This window comes from Acipenser ruthenus, chromosome 18, assembly GCF_902713425.1.
Source record: "Acipenser ruthenus chromosome 18, fAciRut3.2 maternal haplotype, whole genome shotgun sequence".
Classification (NCBI taxonomy): Eukaryota; Metazoa; Chordata; class Actinopteri; order Acipenseriformes; family Acipenseridae; genus Acipenser; species Acipenser ruthenus.
In genome coordinates this window covers 21,788,461-21,815,679 of record NC_081206.1, presented here as the reverse complement: position 1 = coordinate 21,815,679, position 27,219 = coordinate 21,788,461, and the positions used below count along the sequence as shown (strand labels likewise).

Here is a 27,219-nt window from a genome sequence, read left to right as displayed (position 1 = left end):
ACCTTGCTTAGCTTCTAAGACTTTCTAAGAATGCAGGCTGCTAAGACTAAACTGGGATTCGAGCCAGGAAACAAGTGAGGTCAAGCCAGCACATCCTTCACATATATTTCATATCTTTTAACCACAACATTTCACAATTAGGCAGGTCTAATGTTTAGGGATATTTCATTTTCACATATTTGAAACCATGTGAATGTATGCAGCACTGTATGTGTGGTTGTAGCACTAGAGGGGACAAGTGTATCAAGGTCATATGTCGTTCTGTTTTACACAAGTGACTGTTTTACACGAGTTTTTAATAAATTAATTATTTTGCTGCTGAGTACAATAGATGGCTCAAAGTGTATTGCTTTCATAAAAACACTTTCAGCTCCTTAACAAAAAGTGTTTGTTACAATTATTTAACCACGGCTGTCCAGCAGATGTCTCCAGAAGTCTATTTAAAGTCTTTTAATGATTTTGAAAAGAAGTCTGCAGCAGAAGCAAGAACAGTCAAAATGCAACAAAAATTATGCAACCGCACTAGGTCATAATATGATACCTTGTAAAGAAGACCAGTTGGTATTTTTAATCTAATTTAAGACTTTAAATTTTCACTTTAAATGCAATATTATTACGTTTTAAATATGTCACTGGTTATATTACTTTTTTTACGTATTGTATGTTATTTATATGTTGAATTAAACAGATTTAAATATTTATAAATATTTCAAGAGGTACATTTTGCATTTCATTATAGTATAGCCAAGCTGTGAGTTCTCTCGCCCCGCCCCTGAAATAAAACGCTCCCTGACAGTTGCTATAACGACGGAGCAATGAGCCACAGGCATACCCCTCGTGACACCCGTAGTTTCCCGGCAACACAAAACGCTTGTGTATGAATACACACGGTCTGCTACTTTCCAGTGGGTGTTGGAAGAACAAAAGCAGCAGCTTCGAAATAATTCCAGTGTCTTCTTAAGATTCATTTAGGCATATTTTATGTGAAGTAGCACACACGTTTGTTATCTAAAATCGGTATTGCAAACTGTCAACAATATGGAAACCCTGACTTTGCCCCATATAAAAACGGACACCCGGTACATGCTGAACTTGGAAAATAGACGCAAAAACATTTTTGTAACTCAGTTAGAAGAACCCAGGTACAGTACCACTTTGTTGCAATATTGTTTTTGTATTGTACGGTAACCAATATGAAAACGCCTGCAGTTTAATCAAAGCCGTGCAGCTGCAGTTTTAGCTACTAGAAAGACTAGATCAAACACGCTGCACCCCTATTCATATTTACAGCATATAGACGCCACAAACAAAGCACCTTTGGGCATGCTCATATACATTTTGATTACATGAAGTTCAGTACAGTTGTAGGGTTTGTACTGGGTGATCTGCAAGAAGAATGCAATTTCTGATTATAATATGTGGTTAATTCAATAAATCAATGATTCTGTTATGCTTTTTATACATTATAACAATTGTTTCTGTCTTTTAAAGTTTTACACATGCTTGTTTTTGAGACAGGAAGGTGATGTTACACCTCTAGTGTAAATCAAATCTATTTCCTCAATAACTGGGCATTATATTGGAGGAAGGAGTGTTAGAAATAGGTTTGTTTAAATTGAAGATAAAGAAAGCATCATTGGCTTATTTTTTTAATCATTAAAAAGACTATAATAAAACATTTTGAGGAGCATTTTGTGGCTCAATGTAACATATAACCTGACAAAAAGGCGAGTTGGCTGTTTTACAAGCCATCAAACTGTTTACTTCTGTACTTTTTGCTCTTCACCCACCTTCTAACAGCACTGACATGTTTAGTATTTAAATTTATTTTTTCATTTTCTTTCCCAATACAGAGATGCAGATGAGGAAAATATCAACCATATCCCAGTCATCAAAGAGGTAAATGTATAGGATGCAGTTTGATTCCACTAACCTGCAGTGCCTTAATAAGAATAACTGCATTAGAGCAACATAGAAATGAAAATAACAGCTTTAGCTACTTACTTTTTAATTATAGTATTGAACATTTCCTACCCCATTGGCAGATAGTAATTGTAACAAGAAATTATAGTATATAGTGAATTTGCATGTATTAAAAAAAAATGTCCCATACTATTCCTATGGGATTCAAAATGTTGCTACAGAAGATGTACAGCAAAATACTACACAGTCCTACCACTACAGTACAGTGTATACATGTTAAAAGAGTAATGTTAACAAACAATCAATAAAAAATAAAAAATGGAAGAACTATTCAAGTGAATTATTATAAGAGAAAGTATGATGACACCGTCCTGTCCATATTGCAGGCTGCCAGCAGGATCTTAGAGACTGGGGTGAACACCCTTCAGAGAACGCTGGTGGTCAGAAAGGAGGTGGAAGTGGACGAGGTTAACAAACAGCTTGAAGCTAAGCGGCAGGAGTTCAGCGATCGCATGAAGGCACTGGAACAGAGGAGAGCAGAGTTTGAGCAGAAACAGCAAGCTGTAAGTTTAGGTATACTAATCACTTTTCTGCTGATAAAACATGTAAAGAATAAATAACAAATACATGATATAATGTGTATTTGGTTTATTGTACAGTTTTCATATGGTGAGGTTTCCCCCAATCTAATTTTTATAGATCAATTGCATGATCCAATTCATGAACCAGGGACCCATTTTAGCACTTAACAACATAATAACTAAGACTTAAAAAGTCAAGTAAAAATAAATTATGGAAAGCAGAAATATCTACAGCGGAGTGATCAATGATCAGTTTGAAAGTTAATGTTTTTTGTTTTTTTTGGATTTTTTTTAATGCTCGGTTATTACCTGTTTTAATGTGTGTGTGTGTGTGTGTGTGTGCTTATCTGTCTTTCTCCTCTCCAGAGCAAAGTAAGGGCTCAAAAGTTTGACAAGTTCCTCAGAGACAATGATGCCAAGCGCAGGAGAGCCCTCAAGAAATGCCAGTTAGAAGTGAAGGAGAACCAACAGAAGGAGAAGGAGATACAGGGCCTGATGCAGCAGCTGGAGAAGCTCCTAGCCAGGTATATAGTATAGGCTGTAAACGTTTAGACAGGAGTTCATACTGTTCAGTTACATGCACTGGTGTATATGAGATGTAAATTAAAAGAGCAACTGGAGGATGCTGGGTTTGAGACAACACACTCCCCAAGCAATCGTCTTAAAGTGCCACAGAACACACTGCAGTGTTTACAAGAAAAGCATTACATTACCATGACATTTCTCAACGTACGTGGGGGAGAATTTGTCTCAGGAGCCTCCTAGTGTGTGCAGATCAGTCTCCCTCCTGTAACAATGCTCTGTTTCTGTTCTCACAACCATCCAATTTAATCAAAGCGCCAGCATTGCTGTAGGTTAGAGACCCGATCTGGATACACTATGCACTCAGAAGAGAAGAAATGCTCTTCCTCCTGGGAAACGTTCTTGAAAAAAACGTTGAGATGAATTTTCCATTGGATAACACTGATGCAAAACAGACAACGCGGGATACAGCAATGGTAAAGCCATGTGTTTCTTGTAAACACTGTAGGTTGTTCTGTAACCCTTTAACCACTGTTCTTATTTGCACAAGCAGTTATAGCCACTATTAACTATGCAATGTAATGTAATACATTGTCTTTGTTTTGTATCTCAGGAAGCACAGTTTACAGAAGAGGGTGTCGAATAACAAAATTTATGAGGATTACTTACTGAAGATTATTGACCAGCTGCCTGAGAGTACGTATTAATGGCCACTTTCTTTGTCGCTCAAACTCACTTGATTGCACTTTTTAAATTGCTTGTTAAATATATTTAAAAGAAAACCAGACAATGTACCATATGTAATAGCATCATGTTTTGTGCAATTTCCTTCATCTACTTCCAATATGTTCCTGATAAATTAATTCGCAGCCTTCCATTCTGTTGAAATGTTTTTTTATCTGCAATCCGCAGTGTAAAAACCTGCCTGTCACATCCTTAGCTTTGGATTCTTATTATTGGGTAACTTCCTCCATCAGAGTGACAGGGCAGGAACAAATTCTGCACATTTCCAAACCATTTTGTAAGAGTTGCTGTCCCAGTTACAGATGGAAACAAGGTGCAGAGAAATAATTATTACGGACACCTAAGTACCTTGTATAGGGAGCGTCCCACTAGCTAAGGGAGGATGATAAAACACCAGGAATCACAGTCAGACACTTTTTAATTTTTTTTTTTTATAAAATCTATAAGATAAATAGATTTGAATCTGCTCAAGAACTTGTGCTAACGGATGCCAAGTTTCATCCCATGTTTACTATTTGCAGACTACCTGGAGTATGGGGCAGACTCCCTGGTTATGCCTATAATCAGGAGGCACGAGACCCTCTCTATCACCAATGAGTCTCTGATTCACCGGATCAGCAGCCTGTCGGATGAGCTGGAGAGCAGCCAGCACCGGCTTGAGACTCTGCAACAGGAGCATGATACTGCCAATCTGGTAAGAGCTCTGGGGTCTCCGTAGTGGGGCCTGCTATATGAATGCTGTACCAGCTTTGGTCATTACTCATTTTAGGTAGTAAAAAGAAGAAGTGCCCCACCCTGCTGGTTTGCAATGGTAGCAAAATCGACATTAAGACATGACAGGGGGTGTGATTAACATAAGACCTGAATTCCTGCAAAATTGATCAATATTTGCAGTGTCTCTGCACTTGTGAGAAGGCTTTATCATTATGTATTTAGGGATACTATGTATATGTGTATATGTATATTCACTAAGATTGTGGTAAAATGGGAAAGACCTCCGCTTCAAGTATTTATTAATCCCAGTATTTGACTTCCATATACATATCACCACCCAGAGCCAAATATTATTTGCTCAGGAAATTGTGTGAAATAACTCTTTGTGCAGAAAAAAAAAAAGTAAGTTCATAATGTAATCATGTTTGTATACATTTCATTTGATCTCATTAAACTGGAGGTTTTGTATTTTAGGTGAATCCATTTTTTACTGTATCCATTTTACTCTGCACAATCCCACCCCAGGGACTGAGACTCTTCCTTAGAAAGCAGACATTGAAAATGATGTTCTGTTTTATACAGATGGCTAACGGTGAGCTTTCTGAACTTCAAATGGAATGGGACAGGGCAAAGGAGAGATCCAAACAGCTGGAAATGAAGCTGAACCTGAACCAAGGACTTGTCAGAAACCAGGTCAGTATTATACAGTCTGTACAACACACTAGCCTCCAAGCCTGTTTCCTGATAGTGAAATTCATTGATTCTGCACATTACAATGCAATGGGAAACAGTAGCAGAAATGCCAGCTGCAGTGGTATGAACCTTTGGTACCACAATGATAGCATTTTCTAATTTTGACACACCAAACGTATGGCAATGCATGGACCACTACACATTAGGCCTGTTGTACCTTGTAAGGACCAATGTTCTACCGCACCAGGACCACTGGACCATATAATGGTCAAGGCAAAGCACAAAGAAACAGAATGTTCATCACTTTATTATAAGTTCTTTATAGTTTCCGTTTCTCCCCCCAGAGCGAAAAATTTGGCAGCCTGCTCATGGCTATTACTAACCTGGCAGATCAGTGCTACTTACGACACTATGGGCCACTGGAGGAGATTAACATATTGACAAAACTAGACATGATCAAGGTAAGATCACATTCTGTTTCAGTGGTGTTACAGTTTGGATGAAACCATAAAAACAAGTGAGAGTACTGGCGTATTCCATAAGAGAATACATATATAATATTTGAAATCATCTTTAATTGAGCATGTTTTTTAAAGTCACTCTTTGCTGAAAAATAGTCAGTTCTGGGCACCAGACAGATCGCAACAATTTTCTGACATATTCATGTTCATCCAATGAAACATATCAAGTAATTCATGTTTTTGTTGCCCACTGAATTATTACACTTGCTTTATTTCACTGTTATTTAAATTGTTTTTGCACTTCTAGCGGTCTACGATTTGAGGGTGTATAAACTTGTTTTAAATTGTGTATTTTAGGAATTCATTTTAGAAAAGGCAGATGTTCAGAGAAAGGCAACCTGTCAGACCGAGTCTACCTCAGCAATAGCCAGCACTACAGACCTGCCTGGAAATAAGGAAAGAGGAGCCAGACTGCAGAGGACTAAGAGCAAAACACACCTGAGGAGCTGCAAATGAAATGTGTCAGACCTGAAAACTTAAAGACTGCATGCAAAGCGTTAGTCTTAAAGGAAGCAGCAATCAAGTCACAACGCAGATGATGCAGGACCAGTCATCCTGAAATACAATAAAGTGGGCTCTTTCACAAAACTTTTTCCCTAGATTAAACAGTGCTTTGAAAAAACTGAAAACATAAATTAATAAACCCTCTTAAAAGGTTTCACAAAGTGCAAAATGGGCTTTACAAAACATTCTTTAAAACAGTATGTAATGTCACTGCGTTTAGGAAAATTACTGAAAATGCCCTAAAACGTCAAAATGCTTGTCTTTCCTTTGGGAAAGCCACATGCAGTACATTTAAATATTTCTTTATAATTAAAGTTTTAAATATGCTTTTTAACATGATTTTAAAGACATATGGGTTATTTTGAAGTATTTATTTCTAATACAGTCATTTTGAAGTGTTTAATTACAACTTTGCAAATGCAGTCCTATGATTAGTCTTGTATTTACATTTTAAAGCAAGGTATTGTCAAATGTGTTTTTCAGTTTTTTTTTTTCCCAAAGCAATTTTTAGCCAGCACATATTTTTTGTTTGTTTCTGTATTGTTTGGCCTTGTCAACATTCTACCTGAATTATTCAGATGGCACTTGGACATTGCCTAACCATTTGTTAGATACAAATACAAGTCTAAAAGCAGGACTCAGTTGGATTACAATTAACCATTTATAAAAGATTGTATTAAGAGTAAAACCATTTATTGTCATTTTGAGAGCCATTGTAGTTAGATTATTTAAATGGAAAGTCAAATTGTACATAATTGCCCTTTTCTTTTTGTTTGCATTGGATTTTATAACGAATATAGAAATAATCGGTATTTGATATGTTTGTTTTTGAATGTGTTTCTATTTTTTACATAACCAATTAAAATAGTAATGAAAAGAAAATATATGCTTTAGTCAACAAGGAATAATTCATCGGTTCATCAGGCTAAAACTAATTTGTGTAGTAAGTATTCTGAGTATAACCCAGCCGTCAACATCAGTACACAAAATCATGTTATATCGACCAAATATTTCTGAAGAATAATATGTGTTCATTCTAAATCCATTATACTTGCCTATTTTAAACCTCAACTGCAACCATTTCTTACTCTAACATGTACTGTCCCTTTAAAAAAAAAAAAAACTCAAAAAAATTCAAAAAAAAAAATCAAATGTTAGTTCAGACTATTCTGATTGGGGCATGTAACAACTAGCTTTATTCCGATTGGACGCTGCAGTAGTTGGAATGTTGTCTTGCATTTCTTGTTATTAGACTGCGGTTTCAGACATGAAAACCCTTGACGTTTATAATTTGTTTATTTTTTAATTTGAATTGGAATAAGTTACAGTCCTAAAATGTGAAAGACGCGATATCTTTTTTTTTTTGTGCAGAAACATTTAATTTCCAGCATGGTTAGTTTCAGTTTCAAGCGTTCTTATAAAATTAACACAGGGCCTAGTTTGGCGTAGTAATATTTACAGTGAACAGTTTATTAAAACCTTTAAAAATGTAAATCCATTCCTTATTGTATTTATTTTGATCATCTCGTCTGCACAAACACTACTCGTCTGTGCTGCATTGTTACTTTGCAAAACATTAACGAAGCAAAGCAGAAACCCAGGGTGTATGCTCTTGATATTGTTCTGTGCCAGTGGGACGAACCATTGCTTCAGTAAAAAGTTAAAATGTAGCAGCAATCAATCATTGTACAGGATTCAAGTATCTGCTGCTTAAGTGAGTGTAGTACAACTTTATGATATCCGTACTGTATATAATTGTGTATTTAATTAATAAAGTCTGTTTTTATTGTATTTTTTAGACTGGTACAGCGTGTTTGGTCTCAGATAAATTGGATATCTTGACATTATTGCAGGAACAACCAGAAGATGCCAAATACCAGGTAGAAAATATATATATATACAGATCTACTGATTCTAAAATAAAACTGGGGTTTAGTAACCAGCTAGCTACAAAGTGGTGTACTGCATTTGATGAGCAATAATTGCATTACTTTTTCTATACAGTGTCTAAAATATTATTGAGATATTTCCCTCAATAGTTAAATGTGCATCGTCATTACTGAGGTGTTAAGTATGAGGAATTGTCATGTAAAATTAATTAATCGAAGCAGGAAAAGATCCAGACAACTATGGAGGGGTTTAGAATGGCCCAGATCGCTTGCACATGATCATTTTAGTTAACACAAGGTAGTTCTTAAAACTAGGGCTGGCTGCAGGACAAGTAGAATACAAAGTAGACGTAGTGTATATTCTCTGAACAGGTCGCTTACAGTATACACATCATGTAAACCACATTGTAGCTTTGTTATTACTAACTATGTATCAAGTAGATGTTATGGGCAGAGTAAACTTTACATTTCTAATCAATCAGTGAATGGCAAAATTATTATTATTATTATTATTATTATTATTATTATTATTTTATGTACATAACATTACTGTCACCTAAAGCAGTTCTCCCCAGGTTAAACTGTATCCCTTTTGAATAATAATTGCCTGCAAAATTAATCAGGTTGACATTTGTTCTACATACATTACCATTTTATAATTAAAACCTGTACTCAACCATGGGATGTTACTTTAAATTTGTTGACAAGCTTTGCGAAATAACCTCAACTTTTTGTAGCACAGAAGAAGCTAAGAAAGGGTGTTTGCTACATACTTTGCTGCGTGCGTTATTGACAGTACCAGAATATACAGCATGAAGGTCTGGGTCGGAAGGGGTTGGAAAGCTAAATGCAGGAAACCTGAGGAGTCTGCATATATGTGGAGATCTATCATGAAATCGGTTCAATGTGTCTGTTTTCGGAAGGATATTAGTAAAAGATACGCCTTCATACGAAGGATCCGAGGAGATGGGAACTGTTTTTATCGGGCCATCAGCTATGGACATCTGGAATCTCTACTTGGAAACAAAAGAGAGATGGAGAAGTGAGTATTCAACTACAGCTGATGTGTCAATCTGAGGGCAGGTTGTTTTATTAACTAGGGCTAGTCTTAAAATACCCTGCAGAAAAAAAAAGTCAGTTTTAAGTAATATACACACCTGCAATATCTTTGATTGTAAGGGTCGTCCCTGGACTGCTTCCATATCCAAGACGGCACAAGTTACTGAAAAGTGAGTGATACCTCTATGGGCCATGCTGGTGACTAGACTTTGCTGTAGATTTACACCCTGAAGGAATTAAGAGTAATTATTGAGGGACGATCATTCCCATCAAATTATATTTTCTTTCATCTAAGGTTCAAAGAAGCTGTGATACAGAGCAAGGCAGAGCTCTTGTCTGCAGGGTTTGATGAGGACATATTCAGAAATCTGTTGAGCACTGTGAGTGTAAATCAATTTCTATTTTTTAATTAGAAAATAAATACAGGTAGTTGTTTAATGATATAATACTGAAATGTGTAAAACGTTCTTGATTTATTCATATTTAGCAATTTGTTTAAAGTCTATTCCTTTTTCTGTTTTAAATGGATTTTCCTGTTGAGTACGTACTAAGTCCATATTCATAGACAAAAGGTACTGAACTCCTGCTGTATGTAGCTGCTGTCATGGCTTGTTGCTGTCTCTATTGTTTACACCCATTTTTCTTTCAGTTTGTCAGTGTGATTGAGCAGACAGAAGACCAGGCATCCAGCCTGCTTTCAAACTTCAATGATCCAACTACCTCTGACATCATTGTGCACTATCTTCGACTTCTAGTCTCATCATATCTACAGAACCGAGCAGAATTCTTCCAGCACTTTGTTGAAGCACCTAATCTGAGAGATTTCTGTGTTCAGGTCAGTAAGGTTGTTTATAAGGCAATGTAATAAGCTTTGAAGATACCCACGTTAAACGCGTATACATTCATCTACTGTAAACAAAAAAGCTACCATTCACTTGCATGAATACATTGTTTTAATGATAAATATTGCCCTCTAGTGGTCACAGATTTTTTTTACAGATAAGCATTAAAAGGGTGTTTATGTTTATTCTAGTATTGCTCTTTTAGTCAATTTTATAGTTACTGTTATTTCAGTTTCACTTGATTTACATGCTGGATAACATTAAACCAGTGCACACACATACATAGGGTCTTCAGAATCTAAGTTAAAATGTGTATAATATCAACAACTGCAATACTGATATTGTGTATAGGAGGTTGTGTAGACTGACACTTTCAGTGCATCTCAGGACCCTAAAACAGCAGAAATACATGGGCAATTGCATCCATATATGCAGTTATATACTTATTCCACAGCAGCAGCCTATAGAACCACCTAATATACAATATTGTACATACAAGCCCTTCTGCTCCTTGATAATATTATCAATCTGGGTTGGTAGTATCTCAATTCATAAACAGACAAAAATAACAAGGTTTGTAAACTTTTTTCAAGATTGAAATAACATGTACTGTATTCAAATTACATTTACATTCTGCTGTGTTTATGTCTATAAACACAGCAGAATGTAATTGCAAAAAAAGAGGAGGCTGTGTGGTCCAGTGGTTATTATTATTTTTATTATTATTTATTTCTTAGCAGACGCCCTTATCCAGGGCGACTTACAATTGTTACACGATATCACATTATTTTTACATACAATCACCCATTTATACAGTTGGGTTTTTACTGGAGCAATCTAGGTAAAGTACCTTGCTCAAGGGTACAACAGCAGTGTCCCCTAACAGGAATTGAGCCCACGACCTTCCAGTCAAGAGTCCAGAGCCCTAACCACTACTCCACACTGCTAAAGAAAAGAGCTTCTAACCTTGAGGTCCCCGGTTCAAATCCCCCCATACGGAAAAGAAATATGTTTTTCAATAAGCTACTAACAACCAAACGAGCAAGATGGGCTGAATGGCCTCCTCTCGTTTGTAAACTTTCTTATGTTCTATATTTCAATCCGCAGGATGTGGAGACTATGGGACTGGAATGCGATCATGTTCAGATTCTTGCTCTTTCTCAGGCCCTTGGTATAAATATTCAAATTGAATGCATGGAAGGAGCAGACTGCAGTCTTAACCATCACATTATACCTGACGGATCAACACCCTCCCTTCACCTACTGTACAAAACAGCACACTATGATATACTTTACAAGGGTTCAGTTTGTCGACAGTCCCAAGAAGGAGCTTATAGGTAACTGAACTAGATTCAAGTGATACCTCTAAATCAGCACATTCCAAAGTGAACATGTTTAGACCTATCTGCGAACGCAGTTAGATACGTGTATATGTCTGTATACCGTAGACCAAAAACTGTTCAACCTCTATCGTTTAGCGTGTACTGCTGTGCAATTTCTAGGAACTACTTTGCATATTTTCAAGAAACTTGATAAACAAATTATGAACAAGGGAATAAATTGCTTATATTTTAAGACATGGTTTTTCTGTTTTCATAGTAGCATTTTAGCCATTATTTTCATGGAGGGTGGTGATACAGAACAGCAAAATCTTTATTGTAGGGATGTAGTTATTAAACTGCAAAATAGTTACCAAGATCATAATGGACTTCTGTGCAAACTCCCTTAGGACAAAAAGGTTACAACAGAAAGATACTGTAACCCACAAGAATAACATGGGTAAATTGCACTTTGAAATACAATATAAAAATCATCATTAGTCTTAAAAAAACTGCATGCACTCGACTCGCATTAATACATGAACAACATGTGGTGATCTGTTATACTGATCCAAAATGTTTATATAATTAAAGGCTGTTAAATTAAAACATCTAACATGAGCCTCTTTAGTGTTATTTCTGTGTTAAATGCTAGGCAGCATCCTAATCATTTTAGTAACAGTGGTATTTAGAACCACAGCTGTTTTGATTAACTGGATATATACCCCATCTTCTGGTAATATGGGTGTCTCTACACTATTAATCTTTTTTTATAATGGGTGTCCATGAAGAAAATAGTAAATTAGACATTTGACTGAACACTGACCTGTGTGCTAATGAAAGTGTTTATTTATGTATGTACAGTCCATGTACATTACAGAAGTTTCTTGTCCCAGTAATATTCATGAAATATATATTTTTATACTTGTCTACCACACTTATTCCATTGTTAAACTGCATGAATCTAATTATTGTCTTGTTTTGTGTGTAGCAATATCCATTTTATAGATGTTCATGTAAAGTCTCTTGAAGAGATTTATTTTTTACACACACTGTTGTATTTAACCCATTGTTCTGTATGGCACTGTTATGTTACACTAAATTGCAACAGAACAAAAAATCTCATTTAAACTCCTCTTGAACAGACTTGTTTCCACAGTGATCACATTTTTCCCCAGTCTCAATCACTCATAGTAAGTTAAATAATCCTAAATTACAACTGATCAATCTTAATACAAGTGAAAAACTGGACATTATATTGTTAAACATACCACAAGTATCTGATTTCTTTTGTTTTTGTACATCAATTAAAAAGAAAGTTTGTGTTTCTCTTCAGTTTTATACTGAAGTAGTAATCCATACAGTATTCTCTCCCCAAGAGATTACAGATGTATACAAGAAACTGATAATATTGTGTAGTAGTTATTTGTGCTGCTTCTTTTCCTTCTTTTTCTGGTTGGTAACAGTAATCAGTGCAGTTTCTTCCCTTGCTGGCTGCTCAGGCAGGATCAGCTTGCCCATTTGCGTCGGGTATTTGGTTTTCATGGTGTTTTTGAAAACGGGCTGTGAAAGCAAGTGTTTCAAATGCATCTTCATGCCTTTCATCATCATCTGCTTTTGCCTGTCCTCGTATTCATCCTGGCCTCCCCCTGAAAAGACAGGAAGCGCATTTGAGATCTGCCGTTCGAAAGTACAGTCCTACATGAGGAATACAAATTGGTGGTCACCATTTTCAAAAAATATATACATACATTGAGAGGCATCACTAGGCTAACCTTTAAATGTCACTTTTCTGTAAAGGTTTGTTATTTCCAATTAACCTCCTCTGCTTGAACTGAAACCGCAATACACTCATAACATCTGTACAAAATATTCTACAAGCTTTCATACCAAGCAGAATACTATATAAAAAGGTGGGAGGTACATTATACTAGGCATTGTTCTGCTCTTTTATAGTGGAGCACACACTTACCTATTAAAACATCATCATCCAGGTCTATTTCTAGTGCTTCGGCAGCTTTCTGAAACCAGGAATTGTGTTGCTTTGCTCGGCCGCTGTGATACTCAATTTTCTCAATTTTTCTTGCCACCTTCACACGTTCCTGTAAGGAAACACAAGAGTTTTGGAAAGAGCGTTTTGGGATCTGTAGGCTGTAAGTTTGCAGGGTTCATACAAGAATGCATGTCAGAAAGGTCCACTTGTTGTTTTCCCAACAACCCTATTTTAAATGTGGCTGATGGAAGTAATTTGTTATATAGTCTAGCAGAAGCAGAGCACATAGTACTTTTCAGTTAACTATAGTGATAGACCACATACCTTTATCGCTGCCATACATTTTGTCTGTATTGGAAAGAGAGGCAGCTCTTCATCTTTTCCCAATGTCCTGTATATTTTCCTAAAATTCATCACATCATCGGGTCCAATCAAGAGCAAACTGAGACCTTCCTTTGTGGCCCGGGCTGTTCTGCCACTTCTGTGCACGTAAGTCTCGGATGTCCTAGGGACCTAGAGAAACGGAGGGGAGAAACATTTTTGATTGCAATCTCTAAAATGTGGAAACGTGTTGGAACAGCCTGATCCCAGGTTAAAGGTATCCTTTACATTGAGTTATTATGTATACTATATATTAGTACTGTATTGTAAGTAAACTGTTCAAATATAATGACTAAGTGATGTCAAATAACTGTCGATAAACTTGAGACTACATAAAGTTTGCTTTTAGTCAAAACAGCACTTAATACATTTTACAAATGATTAGTTATAATATCGGACTTAATACCTGGTAATGGATAACATGTTGCACATCTGGAATGTCAAGTCCACGAGCAGCCACATCTGTTGTGAGCAGAACACAACTGCAGGGGGAAATATAAAAGTAACGTTAATGCTGTTTTCAAGAAGGCATAGTTGATCTGGTAATCTTAGTGTGTATATAATAGTAACTGTAGAGGGTAGGCTAATTTATTTCAGTATGTATTCAGTCCTTTCCATATATACAGTACCCAAATGCTGTGCACATGGAGTCTTGTACACTTATAGAACTGTGATTTATACAAATGTAGCATTGGACGGCTTCTTGGGGTTTTACTGATTGGTTACACATATTCCAAGTATAATAAAATGTCAACGTTTAATCCTAAAGTTTAAATATTTAAGAAAAAGTAACTGCATCTAACACCCCTACACCTAGATCAAAATCAAGAATGCGAAGACTAACGTCTCCCTTTCGGCAAATCTCTCCAGGTTCTTCAGTCTTTGCTTCTGGTGCATGTTAGCGTGTAGTGGGAGCGGGGTGCAGTCCAGAATGGTGAGCAGCGCGTTGAGGCGCTTGATGCAGTCAATGCTGTTGGCGAAGACCATAGTTCGCCCAGGATACTGCAGCAGGAAGTAGTAGAGGTAGAAGTCCTTCTCGTCCGTGTCGCAGTGGATGCGTGTCTCTGTTAGGCTCTCCACGGTGGCTTCCTTCCTGGTCAGGTCGATAATCTTGGGCTTGGATTTGATGCCCACTTTCTCCATCAGTGTCTCCAGTTTGCTCTCCTTGTCTATCTTCTTCCCCTTCTTTTTCTGCAATATCCTCGTCGGGGCCTCGTGAATCATGGTCAGCGTGGCAGAGAACACAAAGTTCTGCCTCTTGGGGTTGAATTCGGTGTCATTTAACATCTCCAAGAGCTGGGACAGTTCTGCAAAGTGTCCCTTCTCAACCATCCGGTCCGCTTCATCGATCACAAGACATCTAGGGATTAGAGGGGTAAATAGGGGATTAGAATAGGATTACACACACCAAGCATACAGCCTGAAAAATATTCTTTAATGCAACCTGGGGGTCCAGTAACCAAGCTTGATAAAAATTATGAATTTTTAATAACCATTTCAGTTACTTTTTTTTTATAATATGGGTGAAAAACTTCTAAAAATACATCCATAACATTTAACACTAAATTATAAGATACACAGAAAAGGGTACATTCCAGCTCAATTTCTGATGACAATTTTTTCCTTTTCCTATTTATAAACCACATGAGATTGAGAAAATGGTGCCCGGTGTAAAAGAAGAGCTATGTAACTCATGCCCCACATGGTGAGAAAGTGTCTGAAGGTCGTAAAAATGCCCAGTTTCATGAATCTGTGACCTAATATTGTTCTGTCTAGGGGAAGTTATCATTTTCATTTTAAAGCATGTTTCTAGGGCTTTACAACAAATGTTATCGAACAGACAAGTGGTTGATATAAGAGGCACATTGGTCCAGATTTCTGTTTAGCACTATACTTTTTAAACGTTGTCTTTATAGGTAGGTGGTCTAGTCTAGTTTAATATATTTAAACTACTAAACTTTTCACACTACAACTTTCATAAACAAACTGGAGGAATAATTACATTTCGGCCATAGGGTGGCAGTAGGAGTAATATATTTTATGTAAAACAATGTTTAAAATACTGAGTCATGTATGCAGTGATCAGTTATGAGACACAAGACATTGTAATTAAGGAACAGTGGGCAATACAGAATCCATCTCAAGATTAACAAGCTATACGCTGTGGGTCATTTGATACCAGCTGCTTCCTTGATAAGGTCAGAGTGCTTGTAACCATAGATAACATACCTGAGCCGTTTGAGATTTGACAGGTGCGGATGTCTTTCCCGAATTAGCTCCCAGAGGCGTCCGGGTGTTGCGATCACTATCTCTGGCCTGCGATTTAACACTCTCCCTTGCTTCTGAAGAGCCATTCCCCCCACCACAATGGCAGTCTTGATACCTAAAGACATTTTACTGGTGATTTTCATTGGTTATTCACACCTGACACCTCCTGTTACACATTACAAGTCATACATTATAGGGAAAAAAAGGCCCCGTTTTTATTTGAAAAGTACAAATGAGTTGCAACTTGATAATCCTCTTTTTTTCATTAAAAAGAACAATAACTATATTTTTCTCTAAAACTAGAATACATAAAACTGGCTATTTTGTATTGATTAGCTCTACACAGAAATACAGTATAAAATTCTATTTGAATTGTCATGACAATATGCTGGTGGGTACACTTGCACACACAGAATTCTTTATACCCTTTTACTGACCTGTAAACTTTGCAACAGCATCTATGTGATGTTTAACCTGGACAGCCAGTTCTCTGGTTGGGGTCAGGACAAGCCCCAGTAATGGGTTCTTTTCAAACAAATCTTTGGTCTTGGCACTCTTGTCAGTAGTTTCAGTTGTTTCAAAATCAAACTCCACGTTTTCGATCACTTTGACACATCCGGTCTGCTGGGAGTCCTCGTCCACCTCACTGTCTTCCTCCCCCTGCACATCCTCTTCCTCTGTCAAAACTGCAACGTCAGGCTGATCAGAGGGTTCCTTCAGCCCTGATGGTATGACTTGGCCATCTTCACCAGTCTCTTCGGTGGGATTATCCTGGCTGTCAAGTGCCTCTTTGCTCCGAGCATCCCGAGCTTTCCGCCACTCCAGAATCATGTGGATCATCGGAATGCCAAAAGACAGAGTCTTTCCGCTTCCTGGATTGGGAAAGAGACAAGAGAAGATAGGGGTTTCAATCATTGTTTTCTTATTTTTAAACAGCTCATCATGCCATGACCCCTTTCTATATCAGGCCAGTCTCAATGCGTTAATTCCATTTTTTTTTCTATACTCGCTCTAAATCTGGGTGCATTTGCATACGTTGTCAGGACCATGCCTGCAGCTTATGATCCAATTGCGGCAGTCAAGGAGTCCTGGTTAAGACTTGGATAAGAGATTTACAAGGAACAGCAGGTTCTGTAGAAAGTGTTGCAGATTTTACTGTATGAGCTAAAAGAAAATTTACAATATAAAATGAATTCCTTAGGAACATTGTGTAATTTGCATTCAAATAAATATTAAACTGCCTGCTGGCACTCAGGCTGTTGCCAAGGAAACACAGTGCTTTCAATACTCTGAAAGCTGCAGTTCATGATTTAGACTTATTTTATACAAAAAAACACATGGATAGATATTCAAAATGGATATTGTTGCAGCCGTTGCCTTCTGTGATATCCCCAAGGTTACTGAGGTTTAGTTTCACAAAGGAGATTAGGAGTCACTTACCTGTTTCAGCAGCCCCTAAAATGTCCATCTTGTCTCTGATTGCAGGGGGCAAGGCCAGGGCTTGAATAGGTGTAGGTGCGTTAAAACCTAGAGAGCCCAACGCCTTAAGGACAGGCTCTGGAACAAACAGATCCTTCCATGCCGAGACATCACAGTCCTGACCAGATGACCTAAAGGGACCTGCATTCGTCCAGTTTTCCACCTTCTTCTTGGTTTTTGGCTGCTGAGCAACCTGGGGATTGGTTGTTGCTTTCTTCAGCTTTTTATTCCTTTTCTTTTTCTTTTTGGTCACCTTTTCGGGTTCCACAATATCCTCTTCTCCACTGTCCACTGGTTCACCTAGGGACTCTTCTTGAGTGTCATTGAGGACCTTGCTGTCTTGCTCACCATCATTGCTATCAAAAGTGGTATCATCTGTAGACTCTGCCAGTTGCTTTTTCTTTTTCACGTTCTTCTTTTTTTTCTTCTTAGCCGTCTGCTGTGATTCCCTGTTGTCGTCTTCACTCACTTGATTTTCTGAATCCTCTCCATCGTCAGCTTTTCTTTTCTTTGTCACCTTCTCCATAGCGTTAGAACTGACCAGGCTGTAGTCTGTGAGCTCTTCAAAGCAAACTAATCCTCCCATGTCCTCCTCCGAGAAAAGACTGGGGTCCATCTCCACTGGCGTCCAGGTTCCCTTCACCTGGATCCCCCGCTTGGATTTGGCAGGGGACCGAAAGGTTTTTTGCTTTGATTTCTTTATCTTCATTTTACCTATAATTAAAAAAAAAAATAAGAGACAGTAAAGTCAGTATTGCTGTCCTCAGCTTCTTATCCACTGTTTTACCCTGGATACCACTTCAGTATTGGCCAGTTGGTGCATCTGTGATTAAACTGATCTTTATTTTAGATATAAGATCAGCTCCAGCAGCAAGGGTATCCAAGATAAAAAGATAACTTGGGGTATGTCTGTATACATAAACACAAGAATTCGATTAATGAAAGATTGCAGAAATCATGTAGCTAGAGCATTTTAGTTTCTAATTCTTTTAATCCAAATATTCCACTCAAATATTCAGTTAATGTGCACAAACGTGTATACTTTGATTACGTACAGAGATCAGTTAGCAATAATGTAATTCATATTTTGTTTTAGGACATCTGCAGAAACATGATCAATTAATGTCACAGACTAAGCTAACATTCGACTTTGTTTACACGTATAAAGACGCGTATTGTTTCAGTTTTATACACGATAAAGTTCACCCTCCTTGAACCACTGGTAACTTTGCTTAACAGGCATGGTCTTTCTACAACCTTCATTTCTTAATTATGCCAAAAGTCAATGTGGGGTAATGCCTACGACTAGTACCAACAACATGTTAATGACATACAGAGGTTTGAATTAAGTAATCTTTTGGTTTTATTTTCGATCATAAATATATAAACAGATCATTCCTATAGTATGTGAGCCACGCTGTCTGTTGAACTTGTAAACACGTTACATTCTGATAATGTTTACCAATAGTGTCTAATAAATGTAATACGAATTGATCTTTAAAACACAAATATACATTACAGTTACCTAATAAAGTATTAACTCCAACTTCGCTCACGTCGTTATTTTCCCGACTGTACCAATATCCGCATGCGCAAATTGAGCAGAACTGACGCATGACACGAGGGCGCCGCCATGACAGTCTTACGTCACTCATAAATAACCAATCAGAGGGGAGCGAGCGTCAATAACTTTATTGACAATAATGAAAACAACAAGCAAAGTCCAGCAGTGCATTCTGACAGTACAGGAAGGATGCAGATTTTTAAAACCTCGAGGAGTTTGTAGTTGTTTTTATGTGGAATAGTTTTTGCTCAAAGAGCCAACTTCCCATACTATATATATTGATTACTTGTCCGATGCCTTTATATAAGATTCCCAACTCAATCTCCTCAATACATGTAGAAATAAACAAGAAAATGTGGACCCTGATATTTAAAATCAAATGTCACTGCTAAGAGATATCTCTGTTAAAATATATACTACAATTAACATAGGGGTCAGGTCCACTACACTACATGAATTTACAACGCTTTACATTATATTTACCAAGCTCTATGATTGAACGTATCAGCTTGTACAGTGTTAACTGGAAAATAGCCTGCACTATTATTACATGGCTTTGTTGGACAGTGTCCAGCAGGGGGCGCAGAAAGTCAATTTACCTTATTATTTCTTTTTTATTTCTTTTTTTTACATGCTATAGCTGAAAACATTTATACTATGTTAAAAAAATATCAGCTTGTTCATGTGTCCTGCAAAATACTACCAGTAAAACAAAAACACGATTTTATGTTTATCTTCCTCCATAGGGATTACCAGTTGTCAAGTAAAACAAATGTAATTTAACTATATCGAGGCTTAAAACAGAAATATTTTTGTAAATATTTGTAATTACTAATGTACATGTGAATTGTTCTATTTGGCAATACAATCTGAGCAGTTTGCTCTGCTGGGTGGGTTGGGAAATTGACATCATAATATTAAAAATGGATAAGTGGACACTGACTGTTACTTCATAAGTGCGTCCACGACAGACGCAATGTACAAACAAAATATAATTTCGTCTCCTGAGTATCCATTTAAGAACGCAATCGTGTGGGATTGTCGTAATCCCTTGCCTCATTCTGCTGTGCAGTGTTGATTTACAGTGCAGTAAATTTGTCTGGTGAGATATTTCTGTAGCGCCGCGTCTCCATGGAGACCAGTTTAGCTGCAGTGTGCTGTGTGTGGAAGTCAGTCCAGAGAGAGCTCCCTTTTCTTGCTTTCGTTAGTGATACTACAAGTGACAGTGTTACGATAGATTTCTACATTCATAATGTAGATTTTTCCCCCCCTAACAGCTCTACAATTTGACTGTTGGACCATTTTCTCAGCAAAGTGAATCGACGTTTAAATGTGTTTAAATGGCTGGGTTCAAATCTGCTGTTGAAGGAACTTAAACAAAATTTGAGATGAAACATCGGCCTGGCCAAAAAATGGAATAATAACAAAAACGGACAGGAAAGAACAGGCACCCGAGCTGGCTAAAGTTACAACGGAAAGAACGCATCAGTCTCAACAAGGTGTTTAATTTTATGCATAGACCAACACAAGCCAATTTCCATTTGTGGACGTTTATATTGGAAGAAACAAGCCCTCAAACCAGATTTCTGGATGTATCAAGACCAGGAGAGGCTTTTTCAAACTGTTCAGTGGCGACGTCGTAAATATTATTTGGGAGATTTTTTTTTTTTTTTTTTTTGTAAGAACCACAGCATAACTAACTGATTTAAAATCACCGGGACTTCATTTATGAGCTGAAGAATTAAAAAAAAAAAAACTTTCAGGACAAAAAAAAAATCATTGGGTCTCAGACATTAATATTTGCAATATGTCAATCATGTAATGAAAACAAAAGACTAAACCTGGTTCTAGATTTAGCCTGGCATCATTGCAGACATTTTAATAAGAGCCTTTTAAATCTGAGAGACTTGCTCGTGGGTGGATATTATCAGTCCCAAGTTATCTCATTACTCAGAGTATTACTTTATACTTTAGTGATTGGGTCATGGTGGAGGAATAACAGCAGATAAAAAATTAAAAAATAATAAGTTGGAACAAAATGACTTTCAATCAGACCTGTTTGTTCGGGCAGATAGACGATCTGCACGACCTCGCACTCATTGAAAGGCCTGTACGACGAAGTCTTACGGTATTTATTTTTTTATTATGTATTTTACTAGTGTCTGATTTATTGCGCGGTTATTTCTATGTACTGTATATGGACTATGGGTTTCCCTTTCCTTAGATCAACATTGTGTTCAGTAGTCAGTTTTCCTTTTGTGCTGAAAATTCAAATATTGTAGTACTGGCCACTGTGTAGGGCAAAGCAGGTGCATTTATAATTTCATGTATTCTAATTAAATCTATTCAGAGTTTTTCACGGTTTTCCAGCAACAAATGTTACAAAAAAAAAAAAAAAAAAAAAAAAAACGCAATTCAGTAAATCAACATAAATAAACAAATACATGAGTAATCAGTTTAATCTATATAAAATAATATTTTGTAAAGGAGCGTTATATCATGTCGGTAATTCATTACTTCAAGCAAGAAATGAATGTAGGAGAAACTAGTTGAAAACGGTGCACAGAACGCACTTGGTGTCATGTTATTAAATATAACCTAAGCACTGCTCATTTCCTAATAACTGACATTTTCAAAGCCTGACGTTTTATTTAATTTGTAGGTTTCACAACCTTTGATTTGGGTCAAATACTGCGTCATTGAAGAGTACAGGAGGCCAATGCATTGTAAACTTAAGAGACGCCAATTACATGTATAGTAAGCGGTCAGCACTGTTTTATTCAAAACATGGCCAAAGCAACGACACTGAAAAATATACCACAGAATATTTCCAGTGTGATTTTTTTTTTTTTTTTTTTAATACTTGTATTGTACAACTGAAGTGATGTCTTAAATGCCAGGAAATACCTGGGTAATATATTGAATCAATTGAAAAGATTGAAGAGGGGGCGGGTTACAGTGTTATCCAGTGCTGTATTATTTTGTGACCGCAGACTATAGCTATAGCCCTCCCACTCTTCCTCCATCCACACACTACCCCCGCTCCCCAGCCCACACCACCCACATACAGTAATGTCTCTTTATTTTTCGTTAAAGGTCGTTTTTAAAGACGCGTTGAACGGATCATTTTAAAATATGCATGAATAGTTTAATGACACATTTCATTCCTAACATAAATGTAATTCAGCCATTTAAGATCTTGATGTTCTATTTGGAAAATATCCAAGGTTTTCTGATTTAGGTACATCATTTGCATTTTATTTAAATCTTCCTGGTACCTTATCAGTTCTTGTGCTGTAGGTCACATGATCTGATTTCAGCATGACCATTGTATTAAGACAGTACTATAGCACAGGAAGTTATTAGGTACCAATGTGTTTGTATTTGAATTAATCTGCATTAATGTAAAAAACAAACAAAGGAAAGGGGGGAAATGGTAATGCCTCATCTGAGCTAATAGCCTTGGTTATCAATAATGTAAACCATATAGTTGCTAATAAATCTTATTCTTTTAGTAACTGAGATCAATAATTACAAATGTTTTATTATATTATTATTTCTTATTTTACAGACTGCAGAAGAGATAGAAAAACTGACTGTGGATGAAGGCCTTAATGATATTGAAAGAGCTGTTTATCTTCTCAGGTATCCTGACATTTACTAACAGATGCTTGAACGCTTTAGAGAGAAGGGGAAAGAAAGATTGTGGGAAACAATTCAACTTTAACTCATGAATTATTTAATGACTTTTTAAAAATCATTTTGATGAATTAGAAAAGAAAGTTGCATATTTAAGCAGGTTTCTTGAACAATGGCCTAGAAGAGCTGCATGGATATTAGAGCCACATCATTTTATCAAGTCTTGACTGGAGTACATAGGCTGACATTTGTTCCATAGCTAACCATTTTGTGGGCACATTTGTGGTTACCTCCTGCCTTATCTCAGAACCGTTAATGATAAGTACTTCATACTTCCATTTTAAAACTCAGTTGTATATCCATTGTATAACCTTATACTGTACTGTTACAATCAAGTGGAAAAGAACAAGATAGCTATAAAGGTTGTGACTAGATCCTAGTTTCAACATCAGGCATCAGTGTAGGCCAATTTCAGCTTTACCTGCATTTAGAAATGTGTGTGCTTGACCCTAGGCATTTCACAGAATGATTATTCTTTCATGCTTTCTTTTTTTTGGCAGTTGATCTAGTGGAAAAAATAGTATTTCATTGTGGCATGATTTGTTTGCTGTCAGTCATTATTACTGACTATACTGTAGGATGCAGGTGTAGAGTTTCAGTCTGTGTGCTCCGTGAACCTGCTACCAATGCTGTCACTGATTAGGCTTAAAATAAGCCTTCCAACAATCTTTATATTACCGAATATAGGTATCTATGTAGTCGATCAAATGGGACCAATGCCAAAGTTAAAAGCACGTGAGCATTATTATTATTTATTTCTTAGCAGACGCCCTTATCCAGGACGACTTACAATCGTAAGCAAATACATTAAGTGTTACAATACAAGTAATACAATAAGAGCAAAAAATACAATAACTTTTGTTCAAGCAAAGTACAAGTGTGACAAACCACAATTCAATAATACAGCAGATAATAGTGATAGTTACATCAGGATATGATTAAATACAAAATACTACAGGTTAAACACTTGGCAGATTACAGTATTCTGAAGTACAGGATTAAATGCAGTAAAATAGGGGGCAGATAAGAGCAAAATAATGCACATTTAAATGAAGGGTGATAGTGTCCCAGGATACAAACAGAGGAGTTCTACAGGTGCTGATTGAAGAGGTGAGTCTTAAGGAGGCACCGGAATGTGGTCAGGGACTGGGCAGTCCTGACATCTGTAGGAAGGTCATTCCACCACTGCGGAGCAAGGGTGGAGAAGGAGCGGGCTCTGGAGGCAGGGGAGCGTAGCGGAGGTAGAGCCAGTCTTCTAGTGCAGGCGGAGCGGAGAGGTCGAGTGGGGGTGTAGGGAGAGATGAGGGTCTGGAGGTAGCTGGGTGCAGTCTGGTCAAGGCATCTGTAGGCTAGTACAAGAGTCTTGAACTGGATGCGTGCGGTGATCGGGAGCCAGTGGAGTGAGCGGAGTAGTGGAGTAGTGTGGGCGAAGCGAGGCAGAGAGAACACCAGGCGGGCAGCAGAGTTCTGGATGAGCTGGAGCGGACGGGTGGCGGACGCAGGGAGGCCAGCCAGGAGGGAGTTGCAGTAGTCTAGGCGGGAGAGTACCAGGGCCTGGACCAGGAGCTGGGTAGCGTAGTTGGTGAGGAAGGGTTGGATTCTTCGGATGTTGCTCAGGAAGAATCAGCAAGTGCGTGCCAGAGTGGAGATGTGCTGGGAATAAGAGAGGCAGGGGTCCAGGGTGACTCCAAGGTTCTTAGCGGAGGAAGAGGGAGAGAGTGTGGTAGATTCCAGAGGAACAGAGATAGAGAGATCAGAGGAGGGGGAGGAGGAGGGAAAGAAAAGGAGGTCAGATTTAGAGAGGTTGAGTTTGAGGTGATGCAAGTGCATCCAGGAGGAAATAGCAGACAGACAGGTAGAGATACGGGAGGAGATGGTGGAGTCAGAGGTGGGGAAGGAGAGGAAAATCTGAGCATCATCAGCATAGAAATGGTATGAGAAACCATAGGATGCGATGAGGGGGCCCAGGGAGCGGGTGTAGAGAGAGAATAGGAGAGGACCCAAGACTGACCCTTGGGGGACTCCAGTTAAGAGAGGGTGAGGTGTGGAGGTTGCTCCACGCCAGGTTACCTGGTAAGTGCGGTTGGAGAGGTAGGAGGAGAACCAGGCCAGAGCAGTGCCAGAGATCCCCAGGTCAGCGAGAGATGATAGTAGAATAGAGTGATCAACAGTGTCAAAGGCATGTGCCACTGGTGTATTTTTGTTTCTTAAAGTATGGAAATCAACAGGGAGGGCCCTTTAATTATTTTATTGGCTTTTAAGTGCGTTAGAAGAGACAATACACCTTTAAAAGCTCCAAACAAGCAAATACTGTAACTTGTCAGTATACACAGTCATTTTTTGTGCCTTAAACCTGTCTTGAATATCTGGGGATATAAGCAGACATCTTGTCATGGGGAGCAGATGGTATTGGGTTAACAGTTTGCCCATCACTCCTCATGAGTTGTAATTCAGGTCACGATTACCTGCTTTTTAAATCTTATAAAACACTTTTGTGAAGCTATTTAATGAAACAAATCCTTCATTATTAAGCTGTTGACACCTGAAAATGAATGAAGCTAGTTTCTTCTAAACTATCACTTATCATTAATTCTAAAAAGGACATGTGCATTAACCTGATTATGAAAGGTTGTTTGCCTCAAAAACAAACAATTTCACTTTGTTTTATTCGTACAGCATATATTTGTTAAAAGTGGCAGTGCTATGCAAGATGGGATTTTAAATTTACGATTTACATTTGCCTATGAACTGAACCCCATGATGCTTGATCTCCATTAAGATAATGAAAGCTCTGCTGTATGAATCTATTAGTAGATGTAAAAGGAAAGCCAGATTAACCTTTACTCAATCTCCGATTTAGTGAACATATTCACCCAAACCGAGGCTTGCCTTGTGGCCATTAATCATTCTGCTGGGTGGCTTAGCGAGTAGGGTCCACTGCTGTTTACAGTATCTGGTATGATCAGTTGTCTGTGCTAAAGGATGTCTAGCAAATTTCATCGTAATTGGACATGCAGTTCTCTAGATGCCTCCGCTACTGTATTTCCCTGTAGCTGGATAATAAATCCTGAGAAAATACAAGTATATCTACAGTACTAACAAGGTCTTCAATGTGGTTGACTGCTCAATTCGTAAATAAAGCAGTATCTTATGATTGCTTAAGATACTGATACTTGAAACTGTGTGTTCAAGATTAACCGGTGTTGTTTATCACTGACTTTGACTAATGATAGCTCTTAGATAATGCAGTACCATGTGAGTCTGAAACAGAAATGTCATAGTACAGCAGAGGTATATGACAGTATAATGCACGTGTAATATTGGCACTTTGCATTCTGTGTTGTAAAGTATATATTTCCAAAATATTATTTTCAACATAATCATGATTGGTTTGATATATTCTTTGATTCTAAATAAGTTTTGATCAGTTATTTCCATATATCAGGTAAGTCCAGCGTTCATATTATAGCCAAACCCAGCTAAGTAATTGTTAGTTTTTTTTCTTGCCTTCTGACCCAAATCAAAAATATTTATTAGTCACTTACAGTTTAACTGTTTGATAGAAATGAGGAACCCACAGTGTGAGCTGCTTCAGAATCTCAAAGATTGCACTTCGGATTTTAGAATCATAATGTATTTTAAAAGACAGGTTTTGCTTCAGGAGGTATTGTTTTATTCACCGATCATTTTCTCAGGACAACAGATTTTCCTGGAACATGCTCAGGACAACTGTATACAATAGTCAGTCTGGTAGAAGGTTGTAAAGTAAGGTTTCCTAGTCAGGGAGCTGGTACAGGTGGTAAAATGAGAAAAACAGGCATTAAAACATACTGGGAAAGGGTGCTTATTGAAAACAGGCATCTTGAATTTGAATTCATAGCAGAAACAGTAATGACTTAAAGAGTAAGTAGCGGGGTTCTGAAAAATCTAGCGTTATACATCCCCACATGTTGCTACAACTGTTTAAATAACGTATGGTAAGACATCCTGACAACTTTTTACATTTATAACTTTAAAGTCTGTTTCAAAGCTCTTTTCACAATGTAGGGACTTTCAACATTGAAACTGTATTTGTTTCCTTACAAACAAATAGTTTCTTCTTTATTTTTGATGGGTTCCTATACTTTTAGTTCCCCAGGCAAATTAAGGATGGAGTTGCTTTGACTTTGCAGCTACAAAGTTCTGCATAAATATTCAAAATGAACTTATTTCAATACCTTGGTTGATTGAGTTATTATTTAATACCTGTAATTAGTGCTGCACAAAACTGCAATTGTTGATGATTGTTGCTTTCTTAGACTCTGTGGAGAACAGCATTCATCACAACTTCAAGCAGCTGTTTCTTCACTTGTTTCAATTGGAATGGTTCTGTAAATGAGCCTCACATGAGGTGAGCTTATCCGAATAATCGGATAATAGATTTGGGCAGCTCTGCTGGTAATTGTCATTAAGTAAATGGTTATTTAACTTAGTGGCTATGGTAATGTGCTATTATTTATTAATAATATTGTGTTACAAAACAAC

At 37.4% G+C, this 27,219-nt stretch overlaps 4 protein-coding genes across 11 annotated transcripts in view; 3 read left to right on the top strand and 1 right to left on the bottom strand.

Moving 5' to 3' along the window:
* The first annotated feature begins 840 nt into the window (after positions 1 to 840).
* Positions 841 to 6,172, top strand: LOC117422839 (coiled-coil domain-containing protein 42 homolog). Its single transcript, XM_034038041.3, has 9 exons — positions 841 to 1,142; positions 1,854 to 1,899; positions 2,310 to 2,486; positions 2,871 to 3,028; positions 3,640 to 3,722; positions 4,292 to 4,464; positions 5,067 to 5,177; positions 5,522 to 5,638; positions 5,996 to 6,172. The coding sequence occupies exons 1-9, from the start codon at positions 1,039 to 1,041 to the stop codon at positions 6,152 to 6,154; spliced, it is 1,128 nt and encodes a 375-aa protein (XP_033893932.2). The 5' UTR covers positions 841 to 1,038; the 3' UTR covers positions 6,155 to 6,172.
* Positions 6,173 to 7,455: 1,283 nt separating this feature from the next.
* LOC117422528 (ubiquitin thioesterase OTUB2-like) lies at positions 7,456 to 11,567 on the top strand. 6 transcript variants are annotated; one of them, XM_034927948.2, is made up of 6 exons: positions 7,456 to 7,594; positions 8,002 to 8,082; positions 9,271 to 9,320; positions 9,446 to 9,530; positions 9,800 to 9,985; positions 11,100 to 11,567. In XM_034927948.2, exons 1-6 carry the CDS (start codon positions 7,592 to 7,594, stop codon positions 11,331 to 11,333), a joined length of 639 nt encoding a protein of 212 aa, XP_034783839.2. In that variant the 5' UTR covers positions 7,456 to 7,591; the 3' UTR covers positions 11,334 to 11,567. The 6 variants fall into 6 exon arrangements, with proteins under 6 accessions (XP_034783839.2, XP_034783838.2, XP_058847504.1 ...); XM_034927947.2 differs by lacking the exon at positions 9,271 to 9,320 and adding an exon at positions 9,015 to 9,133; XM_058991521.1 differs by lacking the exon at positions 9,271 to 9,320 and adding an exon at positions 8,888 to 9,133.
* Positions 11,568 to 12,549: 982 nt separating this feature from the next.
* Positions 12,550 to 19,079, bottom strand: LOC117973973 (ATP-dependent RNA helicase DDX24-like). The gene is made up of 9 exons (XM_034927944.2): positions 18,958 to 19,079; positions 17,394 to 18,146; positions 16,391 to 16,825; positions 15,915 to 16,068; positions 14,530 to 15,045; positions 14,092 to 14,167; positions 13,629 to 13,817; positions 13,284 to 13,413; positions 12,550 to 12,960 (listed from the first exon to the last, which is right to left on the bottom strand). Exons 1-9 carry the CDS (start codon positions 19,046 to 19,048, stop codon positions 12,734 to 12,736), a joined length of 2,571 nt encoding a protein of 856 aa, XP_034783835.1. The 5' UTR covers positions 19,049 to 19,079; the 3' UTR covers positions 12,550 to 12,733.
* Positions 19,080 to 20,165: 1,086 nt separating this feature from the next.
* Positions 20,166 to 27,219, top strand: part of ppp4r4 (protein phosphatase 4, regulatory subunit 4) — a 28,162-nt gene continuing 21,108 nt past the window's right edge. For all 3 annotated transcript variants that reach the window (XM_034027978.3, XM_034027988.3, XM_034027970.3), the window contains exons 1-2: positions 20,166 to 21,124; positions 22,568 to 22,641. In XM_034027978.3, coding sequence (XP_033883869.2) covers positions 21,035 to 21,124; positions 22,568 to 22,641 — 164 coding nt within the window. In that variant the 5' untranslated portion in view covers positions 20,166 to 21,034. The remainder of the gene's footprint in view (positions 21,125 to 22,567; positions 22,642 to 27,219) is intronic.

Excerpts from the sequence above, each read along its gene's own strand:
- LOC117973973 (XM_034927944.2), bottom strand. The coding sequence starts at position 19,048 with ATGCGTCAGTTCTGCTCAATTTGCGCATGCGGATATTGGTACAGTCGG. Across the intron at positions 16,069-16,390 it reads TGCTGTTGCAAAGTTTACAG|GTATCAAGACTGCCATTGTG; the intron begins GTCAGTAAAAGG and ends AAATGTCTTTAG. Across the intron at positions 12,961-13,283 it reads GGATGATGATGTTTTAATAG|GGGGAGGCCAGGATGAATAC; the intron begins GTAAGTGTGTGC and ends CTGTCTTTTCAG.
- LOC117422528 (XM_058991521.1), top strand. Across the intron at positions 9,134-9,445 it reads AACAAAAGAGAGATGGAGAA|GTTCAAAGAAGCTGTGATAC; the intron begins GTGAGTATTCAA and ends CTTTCATCTAAG. Across the intron at positions 9,986-11,099 it reads TGAGAGATTTCTGTGTTCAG|GATGTGGAGACTATGGGACT; the intron begins GTCAGTAAGGTT and ends TTCAATCCGCAG.
- LOC117422839 (XM_034038041.3), top strand. The coding sequence starts at position 1,039 with ATGGAAACCCTGACTTTGCCCCATATAAAAACGGACACCCGGTACATG. Across the intron at positions 3,723-4,291 it reads TATTGACCAGCTGCCTGAGA|ACTACCTGGAGTATGGGGCA; the intron begins GTACGTATTAAT and ends TACTATTTGCAG. Across the intron at positions 4,465-5,066 it reads AGCATGATACTGCCAATCTG|ATGGCTAACGGTGAGCTTTC; the intron begins GTAAGAGCTCTG and ends TGTTTTATACAG.